At 50.1% G+C, this 19,245-nt stretch overlaps 1 protein-coding gene across 1 annotated transcript; it reads right to left on the reverse strand.

The window, feature by feature from the left end:
* Positions 1 to 651: 651 nt before the first annotated feature.
* Positions 652 to 5,921, reverse strand: CLC (Charcot-Leyden crystal galectin). Its single transcript, XM_047792378.1, has 4 exons — positions 5,874 to 5,921; positions 3,793 to 3,869; positions 3,101 to 3,311; positions 652 to 898 (listed from the first exon to the last, which is right to left on the reverse strand). The coding sequence occupies exons 1-4, from the start codon at positions 5,886 to 5,888 to the stop codon at positions 785 to 787; spliced, it is 417 nt and encodes a 138-aa protein (XP_047648334.1). The 5' UTR covers positions 5,889 to 5,921; the 3' UTR covers positions 652 to 784.
* Between the last annotated feature and the right edge of the window lie 13,324 nt (positions 5,922 to 19,245).

Raw genomic sequence — 19,245 nt, forward strand, 5'->3', positions numbered from 1 at the left:
CGCATCTGCGACCTACACCCCAGCTCACGGCAACGCCGGATCCTTCACCCACTGAGCAAGGCCAGGGATTGAACCTGCACCCTCATGGTTCCTAGTCAGATTCGTTAACCACCGCGCCATAACGGGAACTCCATGGCCATTTTTGGATATAAAAGGAGATTCTTTGAGGGCAATTTCCTGCGGCTCTCCAGCTCTTCCTTGGAATAAAGGTTTCGAATGCGGACCTGGTCCTTGTCCGGTCTCTCCAGTGCCTCTGGCACAAAGCCAGGCAGAGTGTCAGTTAACAGTGAACATCCTTAGAGGGAGGGAAGAATTCAGAAAGTTCACCTGATTTTCCACCGGTTACAGAGTTTCTTCCCCCGTCCCCCAGTCTAGCTTCCTGACTGTAGACAGATGCCCTCTATCTTGGTTGCCTTGTCTGAAAGGGGGGAAGGATTTCAGTTCAGAGTGTCTGACATACAGGAAGTCCCATATAAGGATATTGTCACGAATGTCTTTGCATTTCAGTGACCCTGTCCCTCACTCCGTGTGCCGGCGAAATATCTGTTCTCTTGGATTCCTTGATCTTTTCCATGGTACTGTCATACCTCTCTCAGTGATGGCCCCTTTACTCTATTTTCCCTGAAGCAAGAACTGAGCCGTGTTGAGGTTTTCAGAAATTTTAATGACCCTGCTTTGGGGAAGGGTGGAGGAGGAACCATCCCGTTTGTGAACTCAGGGAGTCCCATGGTCCCTTGGATGAGGGGATCTCCTTGACTCGGAGGGAGTCTGGTCACGTCCCTTTCTAGCAGACACACACGGAGGACAGAGAGACATCTCTCCACACCTGCATCAACTTCACAGATTGTGGCGAGAGCCGGTGGGGGAAGCTGTAGTAGTGCTGGCCATTCACCATCACCTGGAAGGGAAGAGTGTCTAAAAGGCCATCTGCCGCCAAACGACTCGCCGCCTTCCTTTCTCCTTCTTCCCCGGCACCCACTCCCTCCACCCAGAAAACGCCTGTGGGAGTTCCCGTCGTGGCACAGTGGTTAACGAATCCGACTAGGAACGATGAGGTTGCGGGTTCGGTCCCTGCCCTTGCTCAGTGGGTTAACGATCCGGCGTTGCCGTGAGCTGTGGTGTAGGTTGCAGACGCGGCTTGGATCCCGAGTTGCTGTGGCTCTGGTGTAGCCTGGTGGCTACAGCTCCGATTAGACCCCTAGCCTGGGAACCTCCTTATGCCGAGGGAGCGGCCCAAGAAATAGCAAAAAGACCAAAAAAAAAACCCCCCAAAAAACCAAAAAAAAAAACGCCTGTGCACATGTTGAAACCCAGTGGACGTGCTTCTTTTAATAGACTCACTTTCGAGATGATTTCAGAGACTCGTTCCCTCTATTTTTCTGCATGTCTCTTATTTCTCCAGGGAGGAGCTCCCACTCCATTGCACGGTCTCTCTTTGCTTGGCCTTCCCCCCCTAGCTTCTAAGATCACCATGCCTAAGAACTGTGTCTCATGAATCTTGAATCTCTGTCTTGCACAGAGCATCATAGGCTACGTGGTGAAGAGAATATTTGAACAATGTTTTTATTGGTGAGGAGGCGCTGGAGAAACAGTTTTTTTTTTTTTTTGCTTTTTAGGGCCTCACCCACTGCATATGGAAGTTCCTAGGGTAGGGGTCAAATAGGAGCTATAGCCACTGGCCTACACCACAGCCACAGCAATTCCAGATCTGGGCCGCATCTGCAATCTACACCACAGCTCATGGCAATGCCGGATCCTTAATCCACTGAACAAGGCCAGGGATCAAACCTGCATCCTCATGGATACTAGTCAGATTCATTCCCATTGAGCCATGACGGGAACTCCTAATCTGTCATATTTAAAACACGTATAGGAGTTCCCGTAGTGGCGCAGTGGTTAACGAATCCTACTAGGAACCATGAGGTTGCAGGTTCAGTCCCCGCCCTTGCTCAGTGGGTTAACGATCCGGCGTTGCCGTGAGCTGTGGTGTAGGTTGCAGACGTGGCTCAGATCCCGTGTTGCTGTGGCTCTGGTGTAGGCTGGTGGCTACAGCTCCAATTTGACCCCTAGCCTGGGAACCTCCATATGCCACGGAAGCGGCCCAAGAAATGGCAAAAAGACAAAAAAAAAAAAAAAAAAAGAAAAAAGAAAGCTTAATGCAATGTCATTCTCGAGAGTAAAATATTGCAAACAACATAGATGTGCATGAATCAGGGTCTAGTTAAATCATTTTTGGTGATCCTTCCCCTGGAATTGTATACAAACAGGAAATAATGAGGACACCTCATGGATAGAATGACCTCTGCAGATACATTCTTAGCCCACACACAAACCCTAGTCCTCATGGCGTGATATATACAGAAACCTATAACACCATCTCTCTCTCTCTCTCTCTCTCTTTTTTTTTTTTTTTTTTGGCTTCACACACATCTTGTGGAAGTTCCTGGGCCAGAGATCAAACCTGACCCACCAGGGAACTTGGTAACACCATTTGTTTAAAAACAAATGGAAATTCTCTTGTGGTGGTGCAGTGGGTTAAGGATCTGGCATTGTCACTGCAGCAGCTTAGGTCGCTGAGGTGGCACGGATCTATCCCTGGCCTGGAAACTTCCATAAGCCTCAGGTGTGGCTGAAAAAGAAGAAAAACGAAGAAAGGATCTCTCTATTTATTCATCCTCTATCAGGTGGGTGTCCTTGTATAAGCGTGTGTTATGTCCGGAAGGAGTTGTATGAAAGCTAGTGCCAGTTGTCCTGGTTTGAGAGCGAAAGACTTCATTTTGGATGGATTATCATTACTCACGGGCATATTTTAACCACTTAGCTCAAATAATAACAGCGTAGGTAGAAAGCATACCTCTGGGGGATCAGGGCCGTTCTCCCCCTTTGAGGGAAAAGGTACATGAGCTGATTGTGACTCTGGTTAGATTTGGGGAAAGACCCGAGGGGAGCAGTATGAGCAGAGGGTGGTTTGAGATTCAAGGGGCCGGAGCCCTTCTGGGAGATGGACCCTGAAGGACAGTTGGGGCCAGGCCAGGGAGACCTGTGTCCTCCTGGGAAAGCCTGAGAGGGCACGGAATGGCTGGGTCCCTGGCACACGTACCTGGTACTCGTTTTGCAGCACCAAGATGTGCAGCTCAAAGGGTTGGCCGTCCACAAAGGGCATGTCGGAGGATTTCACCTCACAGTTCCAGCTCCCGTTCTGCCGGCTGTTCATCCTCACATATAGGCCGAAGTTCACTCGGAAGTGGAAGGCAATGTCTGAGTCCCCATCCGCTTCCGTGTGGAAATCCACCTGCATTTCTGGGTTCTTGCTAATGGGCAAAGCACACAGGCTCTTGAGCAGGCCCCTTCCTTGTGGGGGAACCCATGGTTGACACATGCCTGCATGTCCTCCCCAACTCCTCCCTGGTAGAAGGAAGGCCTTTCTGGAGGCTGCTGTGATCCTTGCTCCTGGGGGGCTGCTTCGGCTCCTCCTGTCCAGGGTGGTGAGATGCCCTCTTGCTTGGCCCAAGGCTCGAACTGAGCAGGCATCGCCCCTGGCCTGCACCTTCTGGTTGTTCATCCCCCGGAAACCCTATGCTTCTTGATAAAGAGCCTCAGCCCTGGCCCCTTTCCCCAGAGCCCGAGACCAGCCAACGTCCTGCAATTGCAGGCTCAATGCCTGGCGCCGTACGGCTCTCCAGGACCTGCGCCTGCAACGTGCTGCCATTATGCTCATCACACATGAAGTGACACCCTAAGCCACCCCGCCTTCTCCTGCACCTCCCCTCCTGTGGGCTATAGAGCACTCACCTGAAACAGACGGCAGGTTTCCCTCTGATTGTCACTGAGGAACCCACAGGCAGGGACACATGCTTCGTGTAGGGGACCTGCCATGGGGAGACGAGGGTGGGTGAGGGGCAAGGCCAGGGGTGGGCTCCCCTCCTACAGGAGTATCCAGGGGGGCACAGGTTAGACAGCAGAGGACAGACTCTGAGGACCCCCTCCCCAGGCAGGTCCCTGTGTCCTTGAAGAGATGAGAGCGTCAGAGTTAAGAGCCGGGATTCAAATCCCTGCCCTGCCCATTTTAGCAGTGAGATCTTAGCTCCATCACCTGCCTTACTCTGCCTCTGCTTCCTCAGGACAAGGAGGATATTCAGAAATTCATAGACTGTTTTCAGGAATCGATGTGGTGCTTATGCCAAACCTTTAGCCCAACCCCTGGCACATACAGGGTCCATACGGGGGCACCTATTAGAAGGAGAAGGGCCCTTTCTGGAACACTCTCTTTTCATTATTTTCTACCATCTGAAACTCTGAAAGTTTCAGGACCAGAGGATAGAAACACCTGAATATAACAATTCACTCCAGTGGAAAACATTTGTGTTAGGAGAGAGGGAGATGCCCGTGTGCGGGATTGGTGTATGCAGAAAATGACCAAGGGGATGGCCTTCCCGCTGTGGCCAGGGGGTGAAGGATCTGGCTTCCATCCCTGGTTCCATCCCCGGGCCCCGTGCAGTGGGTTAAGGATCCAGCGTTGCCACAGCTGTGGGGTAGCTCGCAGCTCTGGTTCGGGTTTGATCCCTGGCCTGGGAACGTCCATAGGCCATGGGCATAGCTCAAACAAAAAATTATCAAGGCGAGTGCATGTCTTTTCAAGAATGTGTCCCGGTTGCTGAGAGCATAGTCCCTGCACAGAGCGTGTGGGCCGGGAACCTAACTGGGGAGAATCTACAGGTTGTTGATTGAAATCTGTAAACTGTCTGTACTGAGGCTGAGCTTGGAGCTTCTAGCTTCCGGTGATTTGATTTTCTGAGAGCAAATGCCCCAAAGGCTGTCCCCTGGGCGCCAGGCTGTGCTCCCCCTCCTCCCATGAGGCCGTGAGAAGGGCTGACTGGGGGTGGGGACCTGAGGTGGGTCCTGGTGTGTGGACACGGACTGGAAATGCAGTGCCCTGCAGTCTGAGGTCACCTCCCCCCACTCTTCTTGAGAAGGGGCATCTAGGACCCTCGTTGTGCTCATGTTAAGCTCAGAGATGCGTTCGGGGGGGACCCACAGTCCCCAAGACCACATTTCTGCCAACAGGGATCCACACTGATCCCCATGGAAACACCTACTGAAACAGTCACTGCTGGGGGAGTTCCCGTAGTGGTGCAGTGGAAAGGAATCTGACTAGAATCCATGAGGATGAGGGTTCGATCCCGGATCTGGCATGGCCGTGAGCGGCGGCATAGACCACAGATGTGGCTCAGATCTGGTGGTGCTGTGGCTGTGGTGTAGGCAGGCAGCTGTAGCTCCCTTTCAACCCCTAGCCTGGGAACTTCCATATGCTCCAGGTGTGGCCCTACGAAGGAAAAAAAAAAAAAAATAAGAGGACAAAAAAAGAAAAAAAAAGGGTCACTGTTGTGTAGGAGAGTTCCCTTCCCTGCAGACAAGGCCACATACGGAGTCACAGAGTCTCTCTCTCACGCATGCACACAGTCTCAGAAACATGCCACTCAGTGCATCACTCAGACCCCCCCACATTCCCACTCTGTGTGTACGCACAGATGTGCTGTACTCACACGCACAGACCACAAAGACAAATGCACAGCCACCCCCCTCACACTCAGGCACACGCTCCCTCATCCCAGGCAGTGGTCCCCATCCCACAAGAAGTCACGGTCCCTCGGTTGAGTTCACTGTCAGGCAGATACTGCCGGGGGCTGACACAGACCCAGGCTTGGCACCTGATCCCCGTGTACCATATCCCCAGGGTCTCGCTCACACACTCACAGCTCTTAGGAAAACAGGCCACAGAAAAGCCCACATTTCCATCTTCTACAATGTCTTGCCCTTGTCGCTCCTCCCTTTATGCGACTTGGGATCATGGAGGGTGTGTCTTTTCAACTCACCTGTGGCTCTGCCATGGTGGTGTCGTCCTCTGGACAGCTTGTCCCCACTCTGCCTGGATTTGTGTGTGACCCTCTCGGAGTCACAGAATATAAAGGATCAGCCCCACCCTCTGGCTTGATTCCTGTTTCTCAGCCTCAGAGTTTCCCAACCGGGGTGATAGTGGGGGAGGGGGGTGGCAGAAACGGACCCAATGCCAACTATGCCCGGGGACCCGTCCTTGAGCAGGGCGTGTCTGTGATAAAGCAGCAGCTTCAGGGAGGGAAATGCCCTGGGAGGAAGGACCAGCAGGGCAGCGGCTGCAGGAGGGTGGGCTGGGGGGGAGTGGGTCTAAAGCCAGCCTCCAAGCCTCGTCCCACATCTCGACCCCACAGCCCGGGTCCTCTCAAAAGATGTGCGCATTTCTAATGTGCACAGGGGAAGAGAGCTGGAGATCCTGGGGTAACCCAAAGAACTTGGGTCCCCTTGGCCCCTGTGGAGCCGCACCAACGTCCTGACCCTGGGTTGTGCTGAAGGTGAATGTGGAGATTATGGCAGATGCCAGGCAAGGGCAAGGGGCAGTTCATGGGCCCCAGGGGCTTTCAGGCAAGGTGGTTAAAGGCAGCATTCGGGGCGAGGGCTGCAAGGTGCACCATTTCCTTCTGCTTGGTGGGTGGTGGGTTAAGAGGGTGATGTTTCGGGACCGTCAGCCTTCGAGTTCCAGCCAGTCTGGGGTCTCCTGTTTGTGGTCAGCCTGCGGTCACTGTCCTCCACCTGGGTGGGGCCTTTGCTTCTGCAGAATGTCTCAAAGATACACATCAGGTTCTCGTGTTTTTCAGTTGAGGAGGAACAGGGGCTTTATCGCTGACCGTTGTTTGAGCCAACCCTCCTTATCTTGCTCAACTGCTCCTGTGTCATTTCTGCCTTCCCTCCCTTCCCCAGGTAGCACCTGCTTGAGTCTGCTCTTTGCATCTCAGGGAAGGCCTAGGAGACCAAAGCCTTTTTCTACCAACAAGAAACTGGAGGACCCTGGAGGTCCCTGGTGGCTTAGCCAGTTAAGGATCTGGCATTGTCACTGCTGAGGCACGGGTCCCTGGCCCAGAACAAAACCTGAGGATGCAGGTGCGTCTGTATTCAGGAGGGCCCCCCAGGATCCTGCTTGATCGTACCCCCTCCTCTTCTCCGATACCCTTCACTCTTGTGGGGAACAGAAGTGGGACAAGGAAGGGAATAGAGGTTTGAACAGAGAGGTTCATCATCGACTTGGCCGAGGAACTTGGTCTTAGTGGGACTTGACTTCCGTGGGGGTAAGGCCTCTCTCTGGGGGTTCTGTGAGAGCATAGACCTTGATCCTCAGCTGGCTCAAGGGGGGCGTGGAGAGAGGATTTTTTTTGTCATCTCCAGTCCACACTCGGTCTCCTGGCAACACCTCTGCCAGGTGAGGGCCCCTCAAACTCTGTTCTCTTGCACAGCTGGACTATCCGTAGTCACGCCTTGTCCTTTCTCTCTCAGTCTGTGGGCATCAAACCCCCAGAGACCCTGATTCTGCTTTAGGTTCTAGGACAAATGTGAGACCCTTAGGTTCTATTCCTTGATTTGTGCGCTCCTGGGTTCCAGGCCCGAGGACAGGCCCAAGTGTAGGCAATTGAACTTCGGCCATCAGGCAGGACCTCATCCTCAGGTTCTCCTTTTGGAGCGAGAGGAGTCGTCTTCAGCACCTAAATTAGGAATTTATAGAAGAGGTGTATTAGAATTCGGTCATCATGGAGGAGTTCCCTGGTGGCAGAGCAGATTAAAGATCTGGGGTTGTCACTCTTGGGGCTCTGTCCCTGGCCTGGGAAATTCCACATGCTACAGGCAGGGCCAAAAACAATCGTCATTGATGTGAAGTAGTGTTTTCATCACCCACTCGTTACATGAGGCCGTGGCTCTGCGGAGACTGAGAGCAGGGGTCTTGGAGCCCTTTTGGGAGGACAGATGGGGGCCTTTCCTGCCACTCAGAGTCCCTGCCTCGTAGCAGTGCCTGGGCATCCTCGTGAAGTTATTCTCCATGACTCTCATCTCCCTGGAAATTCTTAAATGTCAGTGATTGCTCGGTAAACATAAGGTATTTGCTTTTGTGTGTTGCATTTGTTCGTGTTTATTGATGTGTTCACCTATTTGTTTAGTTGGGGGAATATGTTTACGGAAGAATAGAAGACTGTGCTTTCAGGAAGGTATTGGAAAGGGGGCTTTTCTTCACTGCAAAATGTGGCTTCATCTGGTGTTTGTGCAGATTTTGGGAACTAAGAGAGACATTTGCTTTTGATGTGGTCTTCAGGTCTTTTTCTTTCTTTCTCTCTTTTTTTTTTTAGGGCCACACCCGCAGCATATGAAGGTCCCCAGGCTAGGGGTTGATTTGGAGCTGCAGCCACTGGCCTATGCCTCAGCCACAGCAACTCCAGATCCACAACAACTCGAGATCCAAGCCATATCAGCGACCTACAACACAGCTCGTGGCAATGCCAGACCCTTAACCCACTGAGCGAGGCCAGAGGTCAAACCTGCATCCTCATGGTTCCTAGTCAGATTCCATTCCACTGAGCCAAAATGGGAACTCCTTCAGGTCTTTATAAGGAAGTTTTTTCTTGGATTGGATTAGGCAATTAATCCTTTTTTTTTGGCAGCATCCATGGCATGTGGAATTTTCCGGGCCAGGGATTGAACTCATGCCATGGCAGTGACCCAAGCCATTGCATTGACAGCTCAGGGTCCTTAACCCACTGCCCCACAAAAGAACTCCTGAGCAATGAATCTATTGTTTGTACAGTGTGAAATCTGGTATTCTTCTTGCAGCCTCCCATGAAGAAATCATGAGTGGTGGGGTGGAGGTTTCTCTCTGCTTTTTGACTGCATTTACAACAGCCACAACTTTATAGGTGGGATCACTTTACGCTTTCCCATGGCAACTCGTAATTGGACTAACAAAGCCATGTATATATTTTTTCTTTTGACTTCCACTTCTTGCCAGAGCAAAGTGAAGAAAAATTGAGAGTGGGGGTGGGGTGTGGCAAGATACTTTTTTTTTTTTTTGGTCTTTTTACTGCCACACTTGCAGTATATGGAAATTCCCAGGCTAGGGGTCAAATTGGAGCTGTCAGCTTACATCACAGCCACAGCCACATCAGATCTGAGCCGCATCTGCAATCTATGCTACAGCTTGTGGCAACGCCAGGTCCTTAATCCACTGACCAAGGCCAGGGATTGAACCTGTGTCCTCTACCTGCTAAGCCACAATGGGAGCTCTGCAGCGGTGTTTTGAGCAGCAATATATGTCTGGACTATATGTTTTTTTCAAAATATATTCATAGTTCTTTATGACAAGAAGAGAAATTAAGCAAACCTAGATTTTCAGTTGGGTTTCAATATTCAGTTAGTACGATAAGGAACTGAACTTCCGGAGAGCAAGCGCTGGGTGCAGGCAGGCTGTCATTAGGAAGTAACAGAGTTCAGGGGCTCCCGTCGTGGCACAGTGGTTAACGAATCCGACTAGGAACCAAGAGGTTGTGGGTTCCATCCCTGGCCTCAGTCAGTGGGTTAAGGATCTGGCATTGCCCCAAGCCGTGGCACAGGTGGCAGATGTGGCTTAAATCTGGCGTTGCTGTGATGGTGGCGCAGGCCGGTGGCTGCAGCTCCAATTCTACCCCTAACCTGGGAGCCTCCATAGGCTTCAGGGGCAGCCCTAAAAAGAAAAAAAATGAAAGAAAGAAAACTGGTGACTGGAATCAGGCACTAACTCACTAGAAAGGAGGCACGTGCAAACAATATAAAGGTTGCTGATTATTTCCCTTATCATGTAGACCAAAAAATAAAAAGGCGCATCATTTGCCATATGGGTGATGACTTGCAATTTGGGTACCGTCTTGCGTTGTTCATTAGACAGCATGTTTTGCAAGGCATTTTGAAAAGTCACTCAACACCTGTAAGGCTTACAAAGTTCCCATAGAGGCAGGTCGTGTGTGTGTGTGTGTGTGTGTGTGTTGGGGGTGGAGGGTAAAAGGAAAAGAGGAGGAAAACCAACTCCATAAAACCCAGAGATGAGGCGCGTTAATTCCTTAGGGTTGGTCCTGCCCTGAATACGTGCTGCATCCGTGGAGTGTAGGAGGAAGGACGCAGTTCAAGAGTCCGTGCCCCCTTGTTTATTGTCAGAACCCCCCCTTCTGTTCGCATTGTTGAGAATGTGGTCTCCCACCCCATGTGATGGGTAAGACTCTACTGTCAGGAAGCCAGGACTCTTTCCTTCTCTTCTTCTCGTACTGAGCTACAGGAAAGATCAGCCCCCAGCTAGGCTCCCTTTCCTCCTTGTTTGTGGGAACTTTGCCACCTGCGTAGACGTTCCAGACCGTGAGGTGAGGCCAAGAGCAGGGCCAGTAAGGTAGCGGTTCAGGTGGTACTCCTGTGTGCATTTCAGCAAGGTGTCCTCTTCGTGACAGACGCGTTTCTAAGTGATGCCTCTTCTGTGTGGATGCACGACAGCAACACGCCCCTATGCCAGGGGGGTGCGTGCTCCGCGACCTCTGCTCTTCCCCCCCTTCTCCTAGGCAGCATCTCTGCATCCCCCTGCTCTTCTGTGTTGTCCAAGCCCTGTCTCCGGATGTCTCTGAGCCTCCCTCTGGCTGCAGAGGTGCTGAAGCTGAGGCATAGGGTCCCAAGACCTACCTGCCCCCAGATGTCTCCTTCCATCATTGACTCTCTGGAACCTGAGACATGGCACATCACTAAGCCCTGAGCGTGTCTGAACCGCTTCAATGACTTTCTCTTCTGTTCGTTTCGCTGCTACAGAAAACTTTTCTGAGGCACTCGGGAAGGATAGTTAGGAAGGCCTCATTCAGCAGGGACCACTTGCCGTGGGGGTTTGCAGGGGGGGAGAGAATGGGCCTTATTTGTAAGTAAAAGAGGGAGAAGTGGAGATTGAGAGCCAAGGAGCAAGATGGGATCAGTGGGTAGAAAATTTCTTTCTTTCTTTCTTTCTTTTTTTTTTTTGGTCTTTTTAGGGCTACAGCTGCGGCATATGGAGGTTCCCAGGCTAGGGGTCCAATTGGAGCTGTAACTGCTGGCCTACACCACAGCCACAGCAATGCTAGATCCAAGCCATGTCTGCGACCTACACCACAGCTCATGGCAATGCTGGATCCTTAACCCACTGAGTGAGGCCAGGGGTTGAACTCACATCCTCATGGATACGAGTTGGATTCGATGACCGCTGAGCAACGACGGGAATGCCTAGAAAGTTTCTAAGAGGAAACCTCATGGGTACGGCAATTCCGGCTCAATGAATTTGATGGGATTCTCATTGGCAGCTGTCCAGGATGATACGATAACAAGGGTGGAGGATACCGTGTTTGGTCCGTGGTCGGGGTGGTTGGACACCAAGGGCGGGGAGTGAGAAATTTGTTCAGATGCTGAAGGTGGGAGATTTTTATTGAACGGACCCAGCAGAATTCCTGCTAAAACTGGACCAAGTGGGGCCAAGGACAGAGACTGAGGTCAGGACCTCGTCGAAAAGAGGGCTCAGCAGGGCCGGACTCGAGGCTAGTCACTGAGAGAATCTTTGGGGGTCCTGCTGTGGCCCAAGGGGACTGGCAGCGTCTCTGGAGCACCGGCATCTCTGCAAGCTTGATCCCTGGCCCGACACGGTGGGTTAAGGATCTGGATCTGGCATTGGCACTGCGCTGTAGGTTGCACCTGTGGCTGGGAGCTGAGTTCTGGCCTGGGACATCCCTAGGCCATGGGGCCGAAGAAGAAAAAGGAAAAAAGACAAGAGAGAGAATTTTGTCATTCCCCATTTCACTTGGTTTTAATTTGCCTTGCTTCCGTTCTTGGTGTTGTTGAATATATTTCTGAATATTTAAAAGCCATTCATGTTTCCTTTTCTATGAAATGTCTTTTTATTTCATGCACATTGTCAATTTTTCTGTTGGGTTTTTGGCACATATCTTACTGATCTTAAAGAGCTTTCGGAGTTCCCACCATGGTGCAATGGGTTTAGAATCTGACTACAGTGGCTCTGGTTGCTGTGGAAGTTGTGGGTTTGATCCCCCTGCCTGGCGCACTGGGTTAAAAGGATCTGGCGTTGGGAGTTCCCACTGTGGCTCAGCAGTAACAAACCCTCTTGGTATCTGTGAGGATGTTGGTTTGATCACTGGCCCCGTTCAGTGGGCTAAGGATCTGGTGTTGCCGTGAGCTGTGGCGTAGGTTGCAGACGCGGCTCGGATCCCGAGTCGAGGAGGCTGTGGTGTAGGCCAGCAGGTGTACGATTTGACCTCTAGCCTGGGAACCTCCACATGCCATGGGGGCGGCCCTAAGAAGACCAAAAAAAAAAAAAAAAGGATCTGTAGGTGCTGCTGGGGGTTGCAGGTGTGGCTTGGATTCAATCCTCAGCCAGGGCTAGAATTTCCATATGTTGTCATAAAAATAAATAAACAACAGAGAGTCCGTGGTGGCCTAGTGGTTAAGGATTCAACATTGTCACTGCTGTGATTCCAGGTTAATCCCTGGCCTGGGAACTTCCGTGTGCTGTGGGTGCAGCCAAAATAAAATTAAAAAATACAATGGCCCAAAGGAGTAGTTACATTAAAAAAAAAAAAAAAGAGAGAGAGAGAGAGCTCTTTATAGATTAAACATCGAAAACTTCCTGTATCATTTATGTTGTATTTTCTCCCCTTGTTGTTTTTATCTTTTGAATTCCTTCATCATATATTTTGCCTTTAAAATGTCTAAATTTAATGTGTTTAATTTTACTGATTTTTAATGGATACTATTTTGAATATAGTTTTTATTTTATTTTTATTTCTCTATTTATTTATTTTGCTTTTTAGGGCCACACTCGTGGCATATGGAGGTTCCCAGCCTAGGGGTCTGATCAGAGCTGCAGCTGCCAGCCTACACCACAGCCACAGCAATGCCAGATCCGAGCCGCGTCTGCGACCTACACCACAGCTCACGGTAATGCTGGATCCTTAACCCACTGAGCGAGGCCAGGGATCAGACCTGCAACCTCAGAGTTCCTAGTCGAATTCATTTCTGCTGCTCCGAACTCCCTAGCATTATTTTAAATCTAGTCTATCGCATCTTATCAATGAGCGTTGCATCTTAGCTAATGACTATTCACTCTTGTTCTCTAGGTGCGGGATTCTGATGGGGAACCGCACAGGCAGGGTCTCTGTTCTCTGGACAATCCATCCATGGAGGGGAGAAGATCTGCTCATTAGTGGCCTAGAGCGTAGTTACAGGTTGGCCAAGTGGGTAAAGGATGAGCACCTGACCGTGTGGAAGCGCATGGTATCTTCTACCAGGTGGCATCCATGAGGGGCAGAGACTTGACCTGGGAAAGGAAGGATGCGAAAGAGTCTGATGTTTGGAGGCTGGGCTCAGATGTCCCTGGAAGTGGGAACACGTCGTAGCACCCTCCCGCGGGAGGTAACGTGATTAGTTCAACGGGGACAAAGGAGCAGAGAGGATGTCACATAATCAGTGAAAGAGAGTCTTGGACTCTAGGGAAAAGCTGGCTCCTAGTGCCTTGTTGCCATTGACAGAGGGCTACATTCTAAGTACAGGAGGCAAATCACTTCTGGGGACTGGTGGACAGGGACACAATTTGGTCCATCTGGCAAATATTGAAGAACAGAGTATCTGGGCCAGGAGAGGATTCGCAGGGCCAAGGGGAGGCCTTGGCATTTCTCTGGGGGAGGCCTCAATGGCTTTGCCTGGAAAAAGGAGGAAGTGGAGCTGGAGAGAAGAGGTGATGTGGGAGTTCCTGTTGTGACTCAGTGGAAACGAATCTGATTAGCACCCATAGGACGCAGGTTCGATTCCTGGCCTCACTCAGTGGGTTAAGGATTGGGCATTGCCATGAGCTGTGGTGTAGGTTGCAGGCATGGCTCAGATCTGACAGTGCCGGGGCTGTGGCTGTGGTGTAGGCCGGCAGCTGTTGCTCCAATTTGACCCCCTAGCTTGGGAACCTCCATATGCTGCCGGTGTGGCCCTTAAAAAAAAAAAAAAAAAAGAACAAAAAAAAGAGAGAGAGAGAGAAAGAGAGATGATGTGATGACAAGGCACATTTTTGGGAATTTGTTTTTGTTTTTGTCTTTTTTAGGGCCGCACCTGGGGCATATAGAGGTTTCCAGGCTGGGAGTTGAATCGGAGCTGCAGCTGCCGGCCTATACCACAGCTCACGGCAACGCCAGATCCTTAACCCACTGAGTGAGGCCAAGGATCAAACTCACAACCTCATGTTTGGGTTTATTAACCACTGAGCCACGATGGCAACTCGCCTTTTCAGGAATTTGAAAGGAGGAGGAAGGAAAGGATGCCTCGGAAAAAGTTGTGGGTCAAGGGCTGGGCTGTCTTGATGGCTAGTGAGTATTATTTTAACAGTGAGGAGAGAAGGAGGAGAAATCATAAAATTTGTTTTATGTGTGTTTTTTTTTATTTTTTAGTCTTTTTTTTTTCTTTGCCATTTCTTGGGCCACTCCTGCGGCATATGGAGGTTCCCAGGCTAGGGGTCTAATCGGAGGTGTAGCCACCGGCCTACGCCAGAGCCACAGCAACGCAGGATCCGAGCTGCGTCTGCAACCTACACCACAGCTCACGGCAATGCTGGATCCTTAACCCACTGAGCAAGGGCAGGGATCGAACCCGCCACTTCATGGTTCCTAGTCAGATTCGTTAACCACTGCACCAGGATGGGAACTCCAATGTGTGTTATTTTTAATAGGAAGTAATTTATTGACTGGTAAAACATTGGCATGGGGCCTGGACACGTGTCTGTCCTGTGCACAAAAGCCTCTTATGCGCCAGAGCCTTTTGGCTCTGTGTCCTCATGGTACCATTTGGCGATTTGGTATCCTGCCCACGGAGGGAACATCTAAGCAGGTGGCGGATACTATGCAGAGGATCTCACAACTACGATTCTTTTGTCTGTCAGCGGCTCTCCTGCTCGGTACCTCTAACAGGACCCTAGGTCCTGTGACACCGACCTGGGAGACCCTGGTCTAACCAGCGGCAGGTGGCAGGTTCTGTGCAGATAAGGAGGAAAGATGGCCAGCCTGGGGGCCTCCCTCTGCCTCGGGGAGAAGGAGAAGGTAGCGGTTCTTGATGCCCTCTTCCATGTCCACAGACTTGCTGCCATTGGAGAGACCTGACTGTGAGGGGTTCTGTGTCTTCCCAGTGATGGGCCTTGAACCCCACTCAGACCTCACTCCTCGATTCTTTGGAAGTCACCTTTGAGCCACATGTCAGATGAGATATATTTTCTTTCTCTTAATGAAGACCTACGCTTCATTTTTAAAAAACTGTAGTTGATTTATAAGATTGCATTAGTTTCAGGGGTATGAGATTTATGCTTCATTTTAATTTAATTTTATTTTTATTTTATTTATTTATTTGTTTTTTATATGGCCAAACTTGTGGCATATGGAATCAGAGCCGCACCTGGGGCCTACGCCACAGCCACGGTAACGCTGGATCTGAGCCGCATCCACGACCTACGCTGCAGCTTGCAGCAAAGCCAGATCCTTAACCCGCTGAGTGAGGCCAGGGGGTGAACCTGCATCCTCATAGATACTAATCGGATTTTTTTTTTTTTTTTTAGTCTTTTTGCCTTTTCTAGGGCTACTCCTGCGGCATATGGAGGTTCCCAGGCTAGGGGTCGAATCAGAGCTGTAGCCACCGGCCTACACCAGAGCCACAGCAACTCGGGATCTGAGCCCCATCTGCGACCTACACCACAGCTCACAGCAACGTGGGATCCTCAACCCACTGAGCAAGGCCAGGGACCAAACCTGCAACCTCATGGTTCCTAGTTGGATTCGTTAACCACTGAGCCTCGACGGGAACGCCTAGTCAGTTTCTTTTTTCTTTCTTTTTTTTTTTTTTTGGTCTTTTTGCTATTTCTTTGGGCTGCTCCCACAGCACATGGAGGTTCCCAGGCTAGGGGTCAAATCGGAGCTGTAGCCACCAGCCTACGCCAGAGCCACAGCAACGCAGGATCCGAGCCGCGTCTGCAACCTACACCACAGCTCTCGGCAACGCCGGATCGTTAACCCACTGAGCAAGGGCAGGGACCAAACCCACAACCTCAAGGTTCCTAGTCGGATTCATTAACCACTGCGCCACGACGGGAACTCCCCTAGTCAGATTCTTAACTGGCTGAGCCACAGCGGGAACTCCTAAAGCCCCAGCCACCTCTCCTAAACCTGAATATCGCCAGAGCAGAGACTAGGTTTCCGCCCCCGCTCAGGGCCCAGGCAGAATCGATGGCAGAACATCTTCTGAAACAGAAACACGGCCAGTGGCTTGTTGAGCATGTACCCTGTCATCCCTGTGTCATGCCCTTGAGATGCGGGTGGAACTGAGACACACTGCTCGCCTCATGGTGTTTCTGGGGTGGAAGGGAGGTGGGCAGACACACAAGCGACACAGTCTAGAGTGAGGAAACGTTATTGTAGGCACCAGAGGAGCATAGGGCTGAGAGGGCGGGGTGGAGGCGTCCGCATGATAGACGATAGACGATAGCCCAGAGGAAGCTTTGTTTGGGTTTGACTTAGAAAGAGCAGCAGTATCTGGTACAGTGGAGTCCTGCAATCCTGCATTTGTCTCCTTCCTTCCTTCCTTCCTTCCTTCCTTCCTTTCTTTTGTCTTTTTCTTTCTTTCTTTTTTTTTTTTGCTTTTAGGGGCTGCACCTGGGGCATATGGAGGTTCCCAGCCTAGGGGTCAAATCAGAGCTGTAGCCGCCGGCCTACGACAGAGCCACAGCAATGTGGGATCTACACCACAGCTCACAGCAACACCGGATCCTTAACCCACTAAGCAAGGCCAGGGATCGAACCTGAAACCTCATGGTTCCTAGTCGGATTCCTTAATCACTGAGCCACAATGGGAACTCCCCTTCCTTCCTTCCGTCCTTCCTTCCTTCCTTCCTTCCTTCCTTCCTTCTTCCTTCCTTCCTTCCTTCCTTCCTTCCTTCCTTCCTTCCTTCCTTCCTTCCTTCCTTCTTTCTTTCTTTCTTTCTTTCTTTCTTTCTTTCTTTCTTTCTTTCTTTCTTTCTTTCTTTCTCTTTCTTTCGAGCTGCACCAGCAGCATATGGACATATGGAAGTTCCCAGGCTAGGGGTCCAATTGGAGCTGCAGCTGCTGGCCTACACCACAGCCACAGCAATATGGGATCTGAGCCATGTCTGTGACCTACACCACAGCTCACGGCAACGCCGGATTCTTAACCCGCTGAAAGAGGCCAGGGATCAAACCCCCATCCTCATGGATGCTCGTGAGATTCGTTAATTACGGTAGGGAGCTCTGTATCTGCTGATCTTAAACTCCTTCTTTATCCCTCCCCACCTCCCTTCCCCCTTGGTAACCTCGAGTCGATTCTCTAGATCTGTGAGTCTGTTTCTATTTTGTAAGTAAGTTCATTTGTGTCATATTTGAGATTCCACACGTAAGTGATATCAATTGGTATCTGTCTTTCTCGGTCTGATCTCACTTATGATGATAATCTTTGGGTGCATCCACGATGCTGCAAATATGCTGTTTTAGTGCCTATTGTATAATTTACTCGCTTCCATGGCAACAGTTCGTTTCCCGCTTTCAGCTGATTAGAGGAGCTGTAGTTTAGTTTGCCCCTGGCCACAGGTTTACAGAGTAGACTGCGGATCATGGGCAGTCTGGACTATTTCCGTGAGTTTGCTTTCCCCTTTCTATCATCTTCTTGATTGTTAAGTATTTGCCTTGAGTCTGGCCTTTTCTTTAGTGCAGTGATGGAGACTGAAAGACAAAAATTGATTAATTTGAAGACAGGAAAGGATATCTCAGGAATTCAAATGATCAGCTCAAAGCAAAACTCCTTTGAGATCCCTGAATGAATGCCCCCATTTCTTTTACTCAAAGGGCCATAGCAGAAATTGAAACACAACATATATATGTTTTCTTTTTAGGGCCGCACCCACGCCATATGGAGGTTCCCAGGCTAGGGGTTGAATCAGAGCTGCAGCTGCCGGCCTCCACCACAGCCACAGCAGTGCTGGATCCGAGCTGCCTCTGCGACCTATACCACAGCTCAGGAGTTCCTGTTGTGGCTCAGAAGAAACAAAGCTGATTAGCATCCATGAGGTCGCAGGTTTGATCCCTGACCTCGCTCAGTGGGTTAAGGACCCAGCGTTGCTGTGAGCTGTGGTGTAGGTCACAGAATTGGCTTGGATTCTACACAGTTGTGGCTATGGTGTAGGCCGGCAGCTACAGCTCCAATTTGACCCCTAGCCTGGGAACCTTCATATGCCACAGGTGTGGCCCTAAAAAGACAATAATAATAATAACAAAAGATTTACAACAGCTCAGGGCAATGCTGGAGCCTTAACCCACTGAGCGGGGCCGGGGATCAAACTCATGTCCTCATGGATACTAGTTGCATTCTTAACCTGCTGAGCCACAACAGGAACTCCTGAAACACAGCATTTTGTCTTGTGCGTGGCTGGATCACAAGAGCAAATTGAACTTACAACTCATGCAGCCTCCTGTGTAAATGTGAGAGTGTTGTATAAGAAAGAAGGGGAACGTGATTATAATAGAAACATTTGGGGGCGATTCTAAGAAATCCGAATGCTCTGAACTACTAACGTCGGTTCAGTATGTTGTACAGGGAGAATCTTCACCTTCCCTTCTTAAAATCATCCCCTGAAAGCTGGGAGTAAGTGCAGTGGATTGTTTCACTGTGAAATTCAAAGGCAGAGCCAGCGTCAGAGACCAAAGTGAATTGAAAGAGTGAGAACGTGTTTTTCTTTTAAACTATGCAGACAAATATATTTGAGAACTACTTGAAGGGACAGAGAATGTCCATTTTTATTTTTAAAATGTAATTAATGCATTAATTTGGGGGGCCACCCATGAAGCACGTGGGAGTTCCTGGCCAGGGATGGAACCTGTGCCACAGCAGTGACCTGAGCCCCTGCAATGACAATGCCAGGTCCTTAACCCGCTGTGCCACAAGGGAACTCCAGAACGCCAGTTTTTAAAATACAGAAAAATAAAATAAAATACAGGATTGATGTTAAACAGTGAGGTATTTTTCTTCTTTAGTGCAGCTTGAACAGACTTCCAAAAGTGGGGAGGAAGCGAATAGGCAATAGAGAAAGAGTAGAGGAGTCACTGAGATGAGGGGAAGCAGGTCTGTATTTCTGTTTCCACTTGAGATACTGTCCTTTCTGAGTCTGACCTCATCACCAGCGTGAGAATAATAAATATCACAGTCAAAACTGATTTTCTTTTTTTTTCTTTTTTCTTTTATTTATTTATTTATTTATTTTGTCTTTTTGCCTTTTCTAGGGCTGCTCCCACGGCATATGGAGGTTCCCAGGCTAGGGGT

Source organism: Phacochoerus africanus, chromosome 8 (genome assembly GCF_016906955.1).
Source record: "Phacochoerus africanus isolate WHEZ1 chromosome 8, ROS_Pafr_v1, whole genome shotgun sequence".
NCBI lineage: Eukaryota > Metazoa > Chordata > Mammalia > Artiodactyla > Suidae > Phacochoerus > Phacochoerus africanus.

Excerpts from the sequence above, each read along its gene's own strand:
- CLC (XM_047792378.1), bottom strand. Across the intron at positions 3,312-3,792 it reads AAACCTGCCGTCTGTTTCAG|CAAGAACCCAGAAATGCAGG; the intron begins GTGAGTGCTCTA and ends TTTGCCCATTAG. Across the intron at positions 899-3,100 it reads TGCTGCAAAACGAGTACCAG|GTGATGGTGAATGGCCAGCA; the intron begins GTACGTGTGCCA and ends CTTCCCTTCCAG.